The 16,025-nt window shown below is 36.7% G+C and overlaps 1 protein-coding gene across 1 annotated transcript in view; it reads left to right on the top strand.

The window, feature by feature from the left end:
• IBTK (inhibitor of Bruton agammaglobulinemia tyrosine kinase) overlaps positions 1-15,802 on the top strand; it is a 112,871-nt gene extending 97,069 nt beyond the window's left edge. The window contains 5 exon segments of the mRNA XM_006892158.1: positions 6,446-6,453; positions 14,444-14,472; positions 14,474-14,487; positions 14,844-14,973; positions 15,671-15,802. Of these exon segments, the coding sequence (XP_006892220.1) occupies positions 6,446-6,453; positions 14,444-14,472; positions 14,474-14,487; positions 14,844-14,973; positions 15,671-15,802 (313 nt within the window).
• Positions 15,803-16,025: the final 223 nt, after the last annotated feature.

Raw genomic sequence — 16,025 nt, 5'->3', positions numbered from 1 at the left:
CCTAGTAGTGTAATAACTGGGTGATACGGGCTTTCTGTTTTCAGCTTGTTGAGGAAACATCAAACTTCCTTCCATAGAAGTTTTAGCATTTTACCTGCAGTGCATAAGAGTTCCGATCTTTCTGCATCCTCTTCCAACATTTATTGCTTGCTCTCCTGTTAAACTTTGCTACTGCTACTTAGAGTGAGATGGTATTCCATCACTGATTGCTAGTGATTTTAAACATTTCCTCATATACGTATACAAACATCCTCCTTTGTGAAGTCTTGTTTTTGGCTATTTTTTATGTAAGTCTTTAAAGTCTAATTTATTTTAAAAAAGAAGCTTCATGTTTAAAATACATGAAAGTCTAACCATAGTTTATTTGAAATAATATTTTAATAATCATAACATCCCTACCAGGCTAAGCAAATGCATTTACTTCTACCAGTATTAGAAGAAAAGAAGTGTTTCAAGTTGGTTGACTTAAGTGGTAATTTTCCCCCTTATTTATGCTTATAAAATCCCACTCAAGATATTAATCTCTAAAATATTTGGACAAAACAAAAACATAATTTAAAATATCAGCTTTTATTATTACATGAAAAATTGTTTTATTTTGTGATACTGCTGTTATATAATACTGTATATGCTAATATATGATATTATCTGATATATAAGAGGGAGCTGTGGTGGCCTATGTTAAAGGCACCAGCTGCTCCTCAGAAGGATGAGCAGTCTCCTCCTGTGTAGTTATCTGCCTCTGAAAAACCCTCCAGAGGCTCAGCTATGGGTTTTGACTTTACAGTACACAACATATGCTAATATTAGGTAGCTCTGGTGGCTTAATGGTAAGGAATTGCACTGTCAATGCAGAGGTAAACAGTTCAAATCTACCAACTGCTCTATGGGAGAAAGATGGGCAGTCTCTTCCTGTATGACTTACTATCTCTGAAAACTTGCTACAAGATCAGCTATGGGTTGATTCTGATTTGATGGTACAACAGCAATAATATTATAATGATAATTGCTGTTGAGTAGGTTCCAACACAGTGACCTGGGAGGGCAGTAGAAATGTCCCATTCCTATATTGTAAGTTGTTTTAGAGCAGACTTTCTCACTTTTCTTCCATGGGAGGACAGGTAGGTTTTAGCGGCTGACTTTTCCAGTAGTAGCCAAAAGATTTAACCACTATGCTATCCAAGTTCCTTTATAAAATAATAGACCTTTTATTTCTCTTTTTGTCACACCTTGTCTCTCAACCTCTATTTTTCTAATAAAATCTTTTGTTTAGTCCCAATAAGTACCTCACTTACTGAATTTAAGAGAGGAGATGGGAGACATAGTAGTGGAATTTGCCCTAAAACCAGCTTCCAACAACGATGGAAATGTTAAGAGTTTAGACATACTTTTTTAATATAGTGTTATTTTTGTTGTTGCTATTTTAGATCTTTATATTTCACATCTTTAAGTCCTTAAACTACAGAAAATCAGAGAGCAGAAAGAACCCAAAGAAATCATCAGCTCTGTTCCTGTAAACCCTTTCATCAGTGGAATGCTATTTTAAAATGAAAATTGTAAATCTGTACATATGAGGTAGATTTTTGTCAGTTAAATTTTTAATGTTTACTTACAATGAGAATATTAAGGCTGTTTGATGGGCTCATTAAGTATGAAATTGAACATAATGGATGACATTTGTAATCTTAAATTGACTCAAATATAACACTGACTTCTTATTTGCTAGATACTAGAGTTAGATGAACAGAATTAGCATAGCCTCTGCTCTTACGGAACATACAGAAAAGAAAAACTTTATAAACAAACAAACAACTAACTCAAAATATTTTGAAGAAGAATTATATTAGCCATAACCACATTTCATTTCTGTCAATTGAAATGAGGAAAATCAATTACAAACATCATTTAATAATTGGAACATAGAATGCATGTAGCTTGAATGTCAGAAAACTGGAAATTGTTAAAAAAGAAATGGAACGCATGAATACCGACATAACAGTAGCTGGAAAGTATGGGCTTGGTGATAGAAATGAAGCTGGAAATAGAATGATTGAGTTTTTTTATTTACTATGATTTATTCATTTCAAATAGCTTTTCTAAAAGACAAAAAAAAAGACAGCTTTACATGTAGATCTCACCTGATGGGCTGCATAGGAATCAGATTGCCTTTATTTGTGGAATAAATTGTTTGTGAAGCTCAATATTGGCAATCAAAACTAGGCCAAGGGCAGATTGTGGGTCAGATCATCAATTACTCATAGGCAAGTTCAAATTGAGGCCAGAGAAAATTAAGTCCGCAGTAACCAAGGTAGGATCTTGAATCAATTTCATCTGAATTTCATAATCATCTTAAGAATAGGCTTGAGGCATAGAAGTGATAGAAGACAGATGAATTGTGTATTGATAATCAAGAAAGCAAAAAGTCTTTACAAAACCAGAGAAAAAGGAGGGAAAAAAATCTAAATAGATGTTAGAAGACACTCTAAAGACTACACTGAAGAGTTGAGACAAAGCAAAATTTTATAATGGAATGTGTATAGATCTGGAATTGAAATAAAAAGGGAAGAACTTTCTCTGCATTTCTCAAGCAAAAAGAACTGAAAAACAACTTTAAGCTCCGTGTCGCAATATTAGAAGATGCTTTGGGTCAATATATTGAACGACACCAAAAGCATAAAAAGAAGATGGAGGGAAAATACAGAGTCACTGTACCAGAAAGAATTGATTGACACTGAAAAATTTCATGAAGTTTCATATGAACAGGAGGCAGTAATAATGAAGGAATAAAGTGGAATCTGCATGGAAGGCATTGCCAAAAAATATAGCCTCAGGAATCGATAGGATATACCAATTGACTTGTTTCAATTAACAAGTGCAGCCTTGGATGCACTGACCAGTCTATGCCATGAAATTTGGAGTATGGCTGTCTGGCCAACAGATTAGAAGAGGTCCATATTTGTTCCCATTTCCAAGAAAGATGATCCAATTGAATGTGGAAATTATCGAACAATAGCATTGATGTGACATGCAAGCAAAATACTAATGAAGATTATTCAGAAACAGCTGGAACCCTACATAGATAGGGAACTGCCAGAAATTTAAGCAGGACTTAGAAGAGGCCGTGGCACCAGGGGTATTGTTTCTGATGCCAGATGGATCCTGGCTGAGAGTAGAGAGTACCGGAAGAATGCCTATTTATGCTTTATTGACTATGCAAAGGCATTTGACTGTGGTTCATGACAAGTTGTGGCTGATATTGAGAAGAATGGGAATCCCAGAGCACTTTATTGTGCTCATACAGAACCTGTACCTGGATCAGGAGGTTATTTGTGTGAACGGAGTAAGGGAGCACTGCATGATTTGGAATTAGGAAGGGAGTGCACCAGGTTTGTATTCTCTCTTCATACCTGTCTGTTCAATCTGTATGCTGAGCAAATTATCCCAGAAGCTGGACTCTGAGAAGGAGTGTGACATCAGGATTAGAGGAAGACTCATCAATAACTTGTGTTATGCAGGTGACACAACCTTGCTTGCTGAAAGTGAGGATGACCTGAAGCACTTGTTGCAAAAGATCAAGGAATGCAGACTTTGATATAGATTGCCTCTCCATGTCAGGAAAACAAAGATTCTTACCACTGGACCAATAGGCTGCATCATGATGAATGGAGAGGTGATTGAGACTGTCAGTACTTCATCTTGCTTGGATCCACACTTAACACCCTTGCTACCAGCAGTCAGGAAATAAGGAGACATATTGCACTATGAAAATCTATAGTTAGGACCTTTCCAAATTATTGAGGAGTAATGATTTCAGTTTGAGAACTAAGATGTGTCTGATTCAGGCCATAGTCTTTTCCATTAGTAGCTATGCTTCTGAGAGCTGAACAATGAATAAGGATGAGAGAAAAAAGAATTAATGCTTTTGAATTGTGGTAATGGAGAAAAGCAGTGAACATCCCGTGGATGGCCAAGAGAATGACCAGATGTGTCTGGTAGAGAGTGCAGCTGGAGTACTGTTTGGAGGCAAGAATGATGAGGCTTTGCCTCATACTTTGGACTTGTTGCTAGGAGGGGCTATTCCTTGGAGAAGGATATGATGCTGGGAAGGGTGTAGGACTGGTGAAGGAGAATTAGAACTCAACCAAGTAGATTGATACGGTGACTGCTGCAATCGGGGCTCTGTATGTCAGGAAGTACGGGGATGGCGCTGGATAGAGCAGGATTCAGATCTTTTGTTCATAGAGTCACTCTGAGTTGTGCTCAACTCAGTGGCACCTAACAACAATAGTAAAATGATTAAAATAATTTACAAATGATTCGCAAAATCATCTTTTGTCATTTGCCAGTAGAACTCTTCTTTAAATAGAAGCTTTATTCTTGAATATCTATACAAATGAATTGTTTAGACAACATAATGTATGTGATCTTCAATGCATTAAAAGCATTTAAAGGTATATTTTTTCAAAATTTATATTTCATATACAACAAAATAAAATACCAAATATCTGTTGAACGATTATTATACTGAAAACCACTGAATCTAAACAAGTTAAAAATATTCAGTATCGTGGGAAATTTGTTTTCTTAAAGCTATTGTGGTGCTGGCGAGTCAATGCTGACTGAAACCTTGTCTCCACTAGAACAGAACTCTGCCTGATTCCATGCGTCTTCACTCACGTTCTCTCCTGCCTAACCATGGAGTCACTGCGTCAGTTGATCTCATTGAGAATCTTCCTTTCTTCGCTGACTGTTTGCCTAATCATGATGTCCTTCTCCAAGGACTGGAGTTTCACCGTCTTTACTTCTTTACACACCACACTTCTTCTAAATAGATTCATTTTTCTTTTGACAGTCTATTGTATATTCAGTAGTCTTCTATACCGACATAGTACAAATATATTAATTTTCCCATCATTTTCTCTATTCATTGTCTAGTTTGCACTTGCTTATGAAGCAGTTGAAGATAGGTTGTTTGACTTGAGTCAGACTCACTTTAGTCCTTAAATTGACATACATACTCTTTAGCACCTTTAAGGGGTCCATGACAATGTTTTTAACAAATACAGTATATTGTTTGATTGTTTCACTTCTGCTTCCATAGGTGTTGATTATGGATCCAGTATACTGTAGTCTTTTTGATATAAGAATATCTTTGGTTTCATAAATTGTGTGGTACAGTGTCCTTGGAGACCACCTTTTTAAATTGAAAGGCATATAATTCATTTTCATACTGAAAGACACACAAATCCATGTTTGTAATCCTTACTGTGTATCTTTTTTGTTTTGCAGTAGAGTAATGCTCTCTCATAATTTGCCAATATCTTGATTATGTTACATTATTTTCCACTGTGAGAGCCTTATCATTCTCATATATTTGACCTCTTTTTTTTTTACATTTTATTAAAATTAATTTAAATGAAAGTTTACAGAGGCTTAGGGTTTCCAGGCATTCACTGTTGCATGCCCCCCCCCCCTTCACTCTTCTTGAAAAGAAAAAGAAAAGCTCTTTCATTGGTATGCAGTCACTCCCCCCAAGTCCACTCCACTATGCAGCATTCACTCTGGAATTGTTGCAATGACAAGAATACCCATTCATACGTCCCTTTTAAACAGTTGTCTCCCTCATCTGTTACAATGTGATATACATCATTTCTCCCCTCCTTTTCTGTCTTCCCTCAAGCCTGATGTCAGTCCCATTTTACAACAGTGGCCCTATGCAATATTTGTCCTTTTGTGACTGAGATATTTCACTCAGCATAATGTCCTCCAGGGTCATCCATTTTGCATAATATTTCATGAGTTCCTTGTTTTTCAATGCTGCATAGTATTCCATTGTGTGAATATACCAGAGCTTCTCTATCCATTCATTTTTTACCAGGCACTTAGGTTGTTTCCAGCCCTTTGCTATTGTGAACAGAGCCGCAATAAACATGAGTTTGCATATATCTGCTTGGGTGGCACTTATGGTTAATTGCTGGGTCAAATGGTATTTCTGTTTGCAACTTTTTTGAGAAAGGCATACAGCCTTTGATAGTGGTTGCACCATTTTACACTCCCGCCAACAGTGAATAAGGTTTCCAGTTTCTCCACAACTTCACCAGCATTTGATGTTTGCTGTTCTGTTAAATTTTGCTATCCTTCTGGGGTGAGATGATATTTCATAGTTTTTTTGATTGACCTTCCCTTTTAACTTGAGTCTTCCTACTTTTTTAAAAAATGTTTGGTTTTTTTTTTGGTGGGTTGTTGGTTGTGTTTTGTTTGGTTGTTTTTTGTTTTGTTTTCAAATTCAGGGAAGTTTACAAATCATAGTTTTTCTTTCCATCTTTCATACTCTTATTGTTTTCTAGCATTGTAAATACAATTTCATCTGCTCATTCATACACATTTTTTAGACTAGTTTTATAGAAAAATTTATATTAATAGAGAAATTGCATAGAAAAAGTAGAGGCCCATGTTCCTCTTGTTCCCTCTATAGACATTTTATATCTGTTATAATATAGGAACAAATACTGATAAAATATTACAAAATAAAATCCACAGTTTTTATATTAGTGCTAATATTATGTACAATTCTGACATTTTTTACAAAAGTGTAATGCCCTATATCCACTATGTTTCAAATCTACCAGCAAGTCAGAAGATAAAAATAGACATTTTCCTTTTATATGATTTCTAGCCTCGAAAATACACTGAGGAATCAACTATGAGTGTAGTTTCTTAATTTATAACAGAATGAGTTTGTGAACACTTCTGTTAAAATGCCCTCTGCTTCATGTGTTAATCACTCCTTTCCTCTTATACCATTGCAACCAATTGTCTTTTTACTGTATATTTTTTCTTTTTCCATAATTTCATGTAGCTGAAATCATACAGTATGTAGCTTTTTTCCCAAATTGATTTGTATTGTTGTTTACTGTCAGAACCAATTAATAGCTGACCCTCCAGAAGGTTTTCAGAGTTTGAAGATTGCACAGGAGAAGACTGCCTATCTTTCTCCCCATTGGGCAGCTGGTGGATTTGAACTGCCTTTGTTTTGGCAGTGCTGTCTCTTACTACTAAGCCCCCAGAATTATTGCATTTAAGGTTCATGGTTTTCATGATCCTTCACCTAACCCAGCTGGCTAGCCACCTAATTGATGCTGCTACAGACTTCCATCTTTACCTTCATTCTGTTTGGTCTGTATATTCTTTATATAAAGTAGCTCTTGCGATTTAAGATTAAGTTAGGGTTTTTAGTTTGACCATCCAAACTTGCTAACCTCTTCAGTTGTGTTTTGCTACTTAGTCTCCATATTCTAGCTATCTTCATCTTTTATTTTCTTCAATTACTTCTTTCTGCCTATTTACTCATTGGCTAGTTGACTAGAACTTGTCTTTCAGTCTCTGTTCATTCTAATTCTTTGGAGAACGCAGATTTTTTTTTCCTCTCATGTCTTCTCCTTAATTAGGGTGCACTTAGGGCGTAGTCTGTAGCAAGTTTTGCTGCTAACCCAAAGGGTGTGCTTGTCTGCTGGTTTGAATCCATTAGCTACTCCAAGGTAGAAAGATGGGCAGTTTCCTTCCTTGCAATTTACAGAAAGATGAACAGTTTCCTCTCTTGTAAAATGTAGATTCAGAAACCATTTGGAGGGTCAGCTATGAATCAGTCACAACTGAATGACAATGAGTTTGAGAATTTTTTAATTTCTCATGTATTATTACACTTTTTGTGGTAAAATCATTGTATCATTAATTTCAAATGGTTCCTACCACAAATATGTGTAAAATGAGTAGTTGGTGAATGCCTGAATTAATAAATGAGTTAAAATTATAGCCCAAATGTGCTATAACATTTATTTCACATGTAATGAGTTAAATCATGCATACTTTGAGTTGTCTTCAATATTGTTATATTAAGTTATGAAATTAAGTTTACTTTTGAAGTATTTTAACTTTCTGATATTAACATTCACATAGAAATGTTCTCTTTGAATTGGTATCTTTGTCACATTAACTCACATTAAGTGTGGTTTCTTAGTTGTTCACTAGAGTGTGCTATAGTATCAGGGATCTTAAATGATACAGTTAGTTGTCAGTGCTGTTACACTGCTTTTGGAAAATTGAAAAGAGTATATGATAGTAAATGTAGTCCAGGAGTGGCAGTTAATATCTTAAATAGCTATGTGCTACCATGAGTAGTGATTGTAAGAGAAAGAACCAGTTTAAAAATGCATAATCATAAGTGAGCCATTTAAAAAAATAATAAAATACAACAGATAGTTAAAAATTAATTAACCAAATTATGAAGCATGTCATACATGTACAACTTTATGACATTGTAATAAACAACTTCAACCTCAAGTAGATTTGATCTCTATATACACACACATGGAAATGAAATGACAATGTTAACAGTATTAAAAAAAATTCATACATTATATATGATGCAGTGCCTGGTGACTTGTTCAGAGGGAAAACAACAAGGAGCAGGAGCTACCAGGAAAGCCTGCACTGAGAAAAAAGGGCTTGGGCTTGTCAATTCTTAACCAATTTTTAATTTGTGACTATATGAATAGTGTTAGAAAAGATATTACTTAAATATTGGTCCATTTCATTGTCACATACTTTTGAACCTAGAACTAAAAAGAGAGGAATGGGGGAAAGTGCCAGCAGAGGCGGGGAAAGCAAGAAGGCAGAGAGCGTTGTGGTCCTTCAGAGCCGGGTCCACAGCGGTGGAGGTGGTCTTCTCAGGAAATTCTAGAAGTCCTAGATTCTTATTTTAATTTTAGAAAATGTGACTTTGTTTCCTTTTTCTGAGGCTAGGGAATGGTAGTGTCCTTTGTGGATGCTAAAATCTTAGAGATTTGTGCAGTTTTCATTTTTTAGTAATAATTATATTTTCTCTTTTCACTTCTCTGATCTTGTGTTTCTAATCAGTGGGAAAGTTATTTGTGAGAAAAAAGTCATTATATGATTATTTCACCTTTAATCTTATATGAATATGAAAGTACATAGGGACCCCTAGTGGCTTAGTGATAAGGAGTTGTACTGTCAACCCAAAGTCATACAGTTTGAATCTACCAAATTCTCCTCCTATATGATTACTGCTTCTGAAAACCCACTGGAGGGCCAGCTATGCATCAGTTCCAACTTGATGGTACACCACAACAACAATCTTATATAAAAATCTTTGTAATTAAGTTAGTGTAAAAATCTTAAAAAACTAAAAATAGCCATCTGTGAGTAAAGGTAATTTAGTGTTCTCTTTAAGTCAGAATTTAACAATGTTTATGTTCTTCAGTCTACATAAAAATTCTAGAAGAACATCTTAGCTAACTTATGTTTTATTTTCAAAAGTCTCAATTTTATAAGAATTTTCTACTGGAAATGTCTTTCTTTTGTACTCATATCTGTAGTTTATTGTTATGTGCTGCTGAGTTGCCTGTGACTCATAGCAGCCCTATGTAAAACAGCTCTGAATCCTGCTCTATCCTGCGTTATCTTCATTGTCTCTGGCACACCTACCCCCAGTACCCCAGTCCCTGAGTCAATCTACCTCATTCAGGGTCTTTCTTTCTCAATGCCGTCCCTCCACCCTTCCAAGCGTAATGTTCCTGTCCAAGGACTAGTCCCTCCTGGCATCATGCCCAGAGTATGTAAGATGGAGCTTCAAAATCCTTGCTTCCAAGGAGCAGCCTGGTTTCACCCTCTCTTAGATAAACCTGTTTGTTCTCTTAGCAGTTCTTAGTATTGAATGGGATATTCAGTACTCTTCTCTAGCACCACAACCTGTCCCAATCTTAATGTCTCCAACACACTTATTCCAACTACCCTAGTCACTGAATCGATCCATCTCATTGAGGGTCTTCTCTTGCGCTGTGCCTCTACCCTCCCAAACATGATGTCCCTCTCTATGGGCTGTTCCCTCCTTGCAACTATTTGAAAAATCACTGATAAGTCCAGTGTTTATAATGTTCAGAAAAAAGGTTTAACTAATTGATCAGTACATCAGTTTTGTTTAATATGAAATGTGAAGAACATTTCACATAGGTTTATTATGAAACATTAACTTTTGTAAAGTTTATGGCATATTAGTGCTAATATTCACTGTTAGCCAATGACATTATTTTCAAAGACATGGAGCTTCTAACTGCTCTTTATTTATTAGTAATTAGATATGATTGATTTATATATTTTTGCATTACCTTGCAAGTGTGAAGACATTCGCTGGCACCCAGAACATCTAAGTGATTCTCACCATCACTTAAGTTATTATATATGTTTGTTTTATGCTCTATTTAATGACGTAGATGTCTTTTAGTTTTACACTCCTAAAGAATTTAACCTAGGGGATTTGCATTTAGTTTATGTCTAAGGTACTTTATCTTGTTCCTTTAGAGTATACAATGAGTTTTATTTCATAATCATACAAGTCTTTCTAAGCAGCTTTATAGTTCGCCTTCCAGACTTCGTTTTACTTCTGGTCCGACGTCTTCTACTTCTTCCTGGGAACTTGTCTTATTTTGGATGTTAGAGGTCAGGCAAAGGTCCAGCAGATTTCAAGCCATATACTTTTACTGAAATGAAGATCCGTCTGACTAGAGCTATTTTCCACTTCATTTTGAATGTCAGTACCTACCCCTGGAAGAAAACATTGCTAGTACTTTAAAAAAATAGGAAATTGTAAAAACACCCCAAAAACCCTATTCTAAGTTTTTTTGTTAGATGAGAGAGACAGATATGTCAACAATGACAGGATAGCCTGGAAAACTTTATAAAAAGGACAATGATTGAAGTGTTTAGAAAGAGTGAAAAAGGTGATATTTGAGCCAGTTCTTAAAGAATGGGAAGACATGTTAAGTGAAATATATTCTAGACATAAAGCAATATTAGAAATAAAAGCAGCTGTATAATAATAGAAAACACTGAGTGAAAATAGCCTCTGTTGTTCTATTTGTGTGTTGTTGTTAGCTACCATCGTGTCAGAGCCAACTCATAGCTGACCCCCCCCCCCAGCAAGTGTTCTTAAGCAGTAAAATCACGTGGAAATTGATGGCTTGTCTTTCTTCTGTGGAGAAGCTAATAGGTTACAGCTGAATACCTTTGAATTGGTAGCATGCTTCCTTACCACTAAGGCACCAAAGCCCCCTATTTGTACATGTTTTTGTGTGCCATCAAGGCAGTAGCAACTAATGGCTGACCCTCTCTCTATTGGGCTTTCAGAGGCAGTAAATGGCATAGGAGACTTCCCATCCTTTTTCCATGGAGCAACTGGTGGTTTGAATCATGTACAGTATCTTACTACTAGGCCATAATTAATTTGTTCATAAGACAAGTTAATAAAATTAACTGAATCTTAGCATTTGGGTTATTTTAAATTTTAATGTATTTATTACGATTTAAGTGAAAGTTTAGAAACTATTGGTTTTCAATTTAAACCACTCTTGCACATTTTAATTTGTTGTTGTTGTTGTTATGTGCCGTCGAGTCTTTTACGACTCATAGCGACCCTGTGTACAATAGCCCTAAACCATGCTCTATCCTGTGCCAATCTCATTGCCTCTGACACACCCATCCCGATTACCCCAGTCACTGAATCAATCCACCTCATAGAGGGTCTTCCCCTCCTGCGCTGTCCCTCTACTCTACCCATCATGATGTCCCTCTCTAAAGACCTGTCTCTCCTTACAACATGTCCAAAGTATGTCAGACGAAGCCCCAGAATCCTTGCCTCCAAGGAGCAACCTGGTTTAATCCTCTCTAGGATGAATCTGTTTGCTTTCTTGGCAGTCCATGGTACATTCAATACTCTTCTCCAGCACCACAGCTCAAAGGCGTCAATTCTCCTTCGATCCTCCCTGGTCATTGTCCAACTCTCTGATGCATAACAAGTGATTGCAAAGACCATGGCCTGCATAAGGCGACCTTAGTCTCCAGAGAGACACCGTTGCTCTTGAGTACTTTAGAGAGGTCCCTAACTGCAGACTTTCCCATCGCAATACTTTTTTTATTCCCTGGCTGCTGGTGCCAAGAGTGTTGACCATGGAGCCGAGCAAACTGAAGCTGTGAATAATCTCAATCGCTTCGCCATCCATCCTAATGCTACCAATTGTTCCAGTAGTGAGAATCTTTGTCTTCTTGACATTGAGCCTCAGTCCATACTGAAGGCTCCAGTCCTTGAACCTCTGCAGCAAGTGCATGAGGTCCTCCTCAGTTTCAGCGAGCAAGGTTGTGTCATCTGCATAATGCAGATTGTTGGTAGATTGTCCACCAATCCTAACGCCACGCTTCTCCTCATAGAGCCCAGCCTCTCGAATAATCTGCTCTGCATACAGGTTGAAAAGGTATGGAGATAGGACACATCCCTGGCGTACACCCTTCCCAATTTTGAACCATGCAGTGTTGCCCTGCTCTGTTCTGACGGCTTCCTCTTGGTCCAAGTATAGGTTTCACATTAGCACAATTAAATGTTCTGGGATTCCCATTCTTCTCAGAGTCAGCCACAGTTTGTTATGATCCACGCAGTCAAATGCCTTTGCATAATCAATGAAACACAGATACGAATTCCTCTGGTATTCCCTGCTTTCAGCTAAGATCCATCTAACATCAGCTACAATATCCCTTGTACCACGACCCCTTATAACATACACAGTTTAACCTTAATTGTACTCTTCTGACTTCTTCCCTGTGATTGTTGTTTCTATTAATCTTCCATCCTACTCCTTACTTGCTACCTTTATCGGTAGGCATGCTACCCTTTTGATAATGCCAGGTTGGTTTCTCTATGTATTTTGTGTGTACCTTAGAGATCTGTTATTTTTCTGGTGTTACTGTTTACCTTAGAGACCTATGTTAAGCCATAAGAGAGGATTTGTGCTGGGTTCAAAAGATGACTAAGGGCTATAGTTGTGAGTGTCCCATTAGTCTCTATTGAACTAGGTAAGCCTGGCTGTTTGTTTTTGAGCTTTGTCCCACATTTTTTGCCACTGTTTCTTCTTCTTGTTGTCATCGTAATCATCATCATCAAGATGGAACCCACAGCAGACCCTTGAGCAGGTTTTCAGAGGCCTACGAGGCAATTGCCTATCCTTCTCCAGTGGAACATCTGGTGTATTCTAATCACATGCCTTTAGGATTGTAGTTCAGCTTCTTGCCACTGGGCCACCAATGCTTCCTGATTAGAACTGGCTATTTTGATCCCTTGTATAAGTCCTGACTTTTTAATTAAGCACATTGGAGAGAAAATTGCATGTATTCTTCACAGAATATTGCAGAAATTAAATGAGGTAATGTATATGAAAGTTCTTAAACTTTTAGTAAATTGGTTTGCCCATGCGTCCTGTCTAAATATTTTAGCTTTCAGTGCCCTTCTTTTTTATTCCAGATTTCTCTTGTAATTCCATTCCTATTCTCAATCTAGTCATTGTGTGTTTATTGATGAGAACAGGTCTACCTTTTAATCTGTTATGTTCATTTAACTACCAAAAAAAAAAAAAAAGAGGAAGAAGAATTAATAACCTGATCCTATTGAAGTTACGAAAATCTTTCTAGACCAGTATGTATATCTGTCCACATCCTCAGTTTAGTGCTGTTCTCAGCTCTAAAATATTTCTTCAGTGAAGCTGTAAGTACATACTTTCCTCTGGATTATGTTCATTTCTTCTATGAACCCAAAGTGCTCTGTAAACACTGTAAGCTAAAATCACTGCTGTAGAGCCCCATTCATGGCAACTCTCCCTCACTGTTTCCAATTCTAGCTGCTTATTAACTAGGTTCTACATATTTTGAAATATAATATTATTAGTCATTTTCGTCATAAAATTATTTATGTGAAACAATCTGTAAACGAGTATTTGAATGCTATTGAAAACATAAGACTATTTGCTACAAGACTGTCCTTAACCTAGTGGATAGGTAAGGAGTTTTGGTGGCTTACTGGTAGGATTCATGCTGCCACCCCAAAGGTTTGTGATTTGAATCTACCAACTGTTCTGTGGGAGAAAAATGGCCAATCTCTTTCTATTCGATTTACCACCCCTGAAACCCTGCGGAAGAGTGAGCAATGAGTCAATTCCAACTCAGAACAACAACAACAGTGTATAGGTAGTTGCACCACCAACCCAGAGCAAGCAGTTTGAGCACACCACCTGCTCCACGGGAGAAAAGTGGACCATCTGCTCTTATATAAGTTAGAGCTTCACAGGGGAAAACCGGTAGACCATCTGTTCTCATATAAGTTACAGCCTCTGATAACCTGTGGAGGTTCGGCTATGAGTCAGTTCTGTCTTGATGGTAATGAAGGATATCATTTTAAACCTAACTTTGACTGCACATTTAACTGATTTGTCTGATGAGTCTTGCATGCTATTCCTTCTCAGTATCTCTTAAATGGTTCTACTAATAGTATTGGAAGCATTCAATCTTCAGTTTTGGCATTTTTGGTATATCGTGGTTCGAGGACTAGCAGGCAGCCAAATTTCAGATTTACCACTTTCTAGACAGTCCTAAGTAATGTTAATTTACTAGCTTTGAGCCTGCCAACACTAAGCATTTCTTAGCATTGATAGAGAATTTTAAGTTGTTGAGTATTCATACTATTACTTACCTGTCCATACTTACCTATTGGTAATCTTAATATTTCTGCTCCATTCCCATTTTGACATTCTTCCGAACTTTTCACTAAGTGCTGATTTAAATACTAGGTTTTTGTTTTTCAGTCTTTTACCTTATCATTGCATAAGCTTCCAGGTTCCTTTATATATTGCACAGTGCTGGAGAGAGATACAACATTGCTAACAGAATATTTCAAGAGATTTTATAAGTTTAATTTGTGAAGATGACAGAGAAATGCATTCTTCTTTCAGTCCGTGGCTGTCGTCTTCATCCACTGCTCCTTCGGTAGCCCCAGTAACTTTCGCATCTATTGTAGAAGAGGAGCTACAACAAGAAGCAGCTCTTATCAGAAGTCGAGAAAAGCCCTTGGCTCTGATTCAGGTAAATAACCTATGTGCCAGGTGCATATGTTTTGTCAATTTCAAATGTAAATGTCATTAAAACTAGACTGAGGCATCCAGCAAGTAAGTATTACTTGAAGACGTTCAGCATAACTATTTACAAAATAATAAATGTGATCAAGCTATTATTTGCTGCTTTGATGATGCTTTAGGCTATTGATGTTTTCTAAACAGATCCATAGGGAATTTGTCAGTATCCAGCTCTACCTTTGGCTTCTCTACCATTAATAATTACTAGTTTATAAGCAGCATATACCCACTCTAGCTAAGGAAAGGAGAATTTATTTGAGGCTATTGAGATTCCTCAGATTGATCTAGAAGACCAGAGTGCTAGACACAAAGGTGCTGGAGATTTGGCAAGCAAGAGTTAAAGAATTTGTATAGTCCAAGAAAATGCCTGATAAGGTGAGGCAGTTGGAATAAATGGCTTTCAGCAGTCATTTTCAGTATCCTTTTCCTTCAGCTCTTGTTTAAGATTCCTTGGGAGAATGGATGTATGTCTGTTCTATCTCAAGCTTTAAGTCTTGTCCTTGACTAGAGGATAATAGTATAAATAATTTAAATGTTTTGTAGTCACAGAAAGTGTCATTCCTCAAAAGGGAATTGAAAAGCTAATATAATCCTTCTGTAGTTTATGGAAATTGAAGCATCTTTTTCTCCCCATCTCTTCTTTTCAGATTGAAGAACATGCTATACAAGATTTATTGGTCTTCTATGAGGCAGTTGGCAACCCTGATGAGTTTGTCGTTGTTGAAAGGGCACCACAGGGACCTCTGGCAGTTCCTATGTGGAATAAACATGGATCCTAATCCACTGTGGAGTTGAGATACGTTTTGCATAGTTGTGATTGTCAAAATATTAGGGTGACAATGCTATGGAAAAGAAGTCTTGCACATTTGGTAATGGGTCATGATAGATAGAATAAGAAAATCTCTAATTTTCTCACTGTAGTTTAAGAATAAAATGTTTATACGATAAAAAAATTTCTAGAGAATTGTGATTCCAGTAACTTTTAATGTAAAAATGTGTGGA

Source organism: Elephantulus edwardii, unplaced genomic scaffold (assembly GCF_000299155.1).
Source record: "Elephantulus edwardii isolate Elephantulus edwardi_28Jun2011 unplaced genomic scaffold, EleEdw1.0 scaffold00111, whole genome shotgun sequence".
NCBI classification, from domain to species: domain Eukaryota; kingdom Metazoa; phylum Chordata; class Mammalia; order Macroscelidea; family Macroscelididae; genus Elephantulus; species Elephantulus edwardii.
Note: the sequence above shows the minus strand (reverse complement) of the source record. Positions and strands in the feature narration are given on the sequence as shown.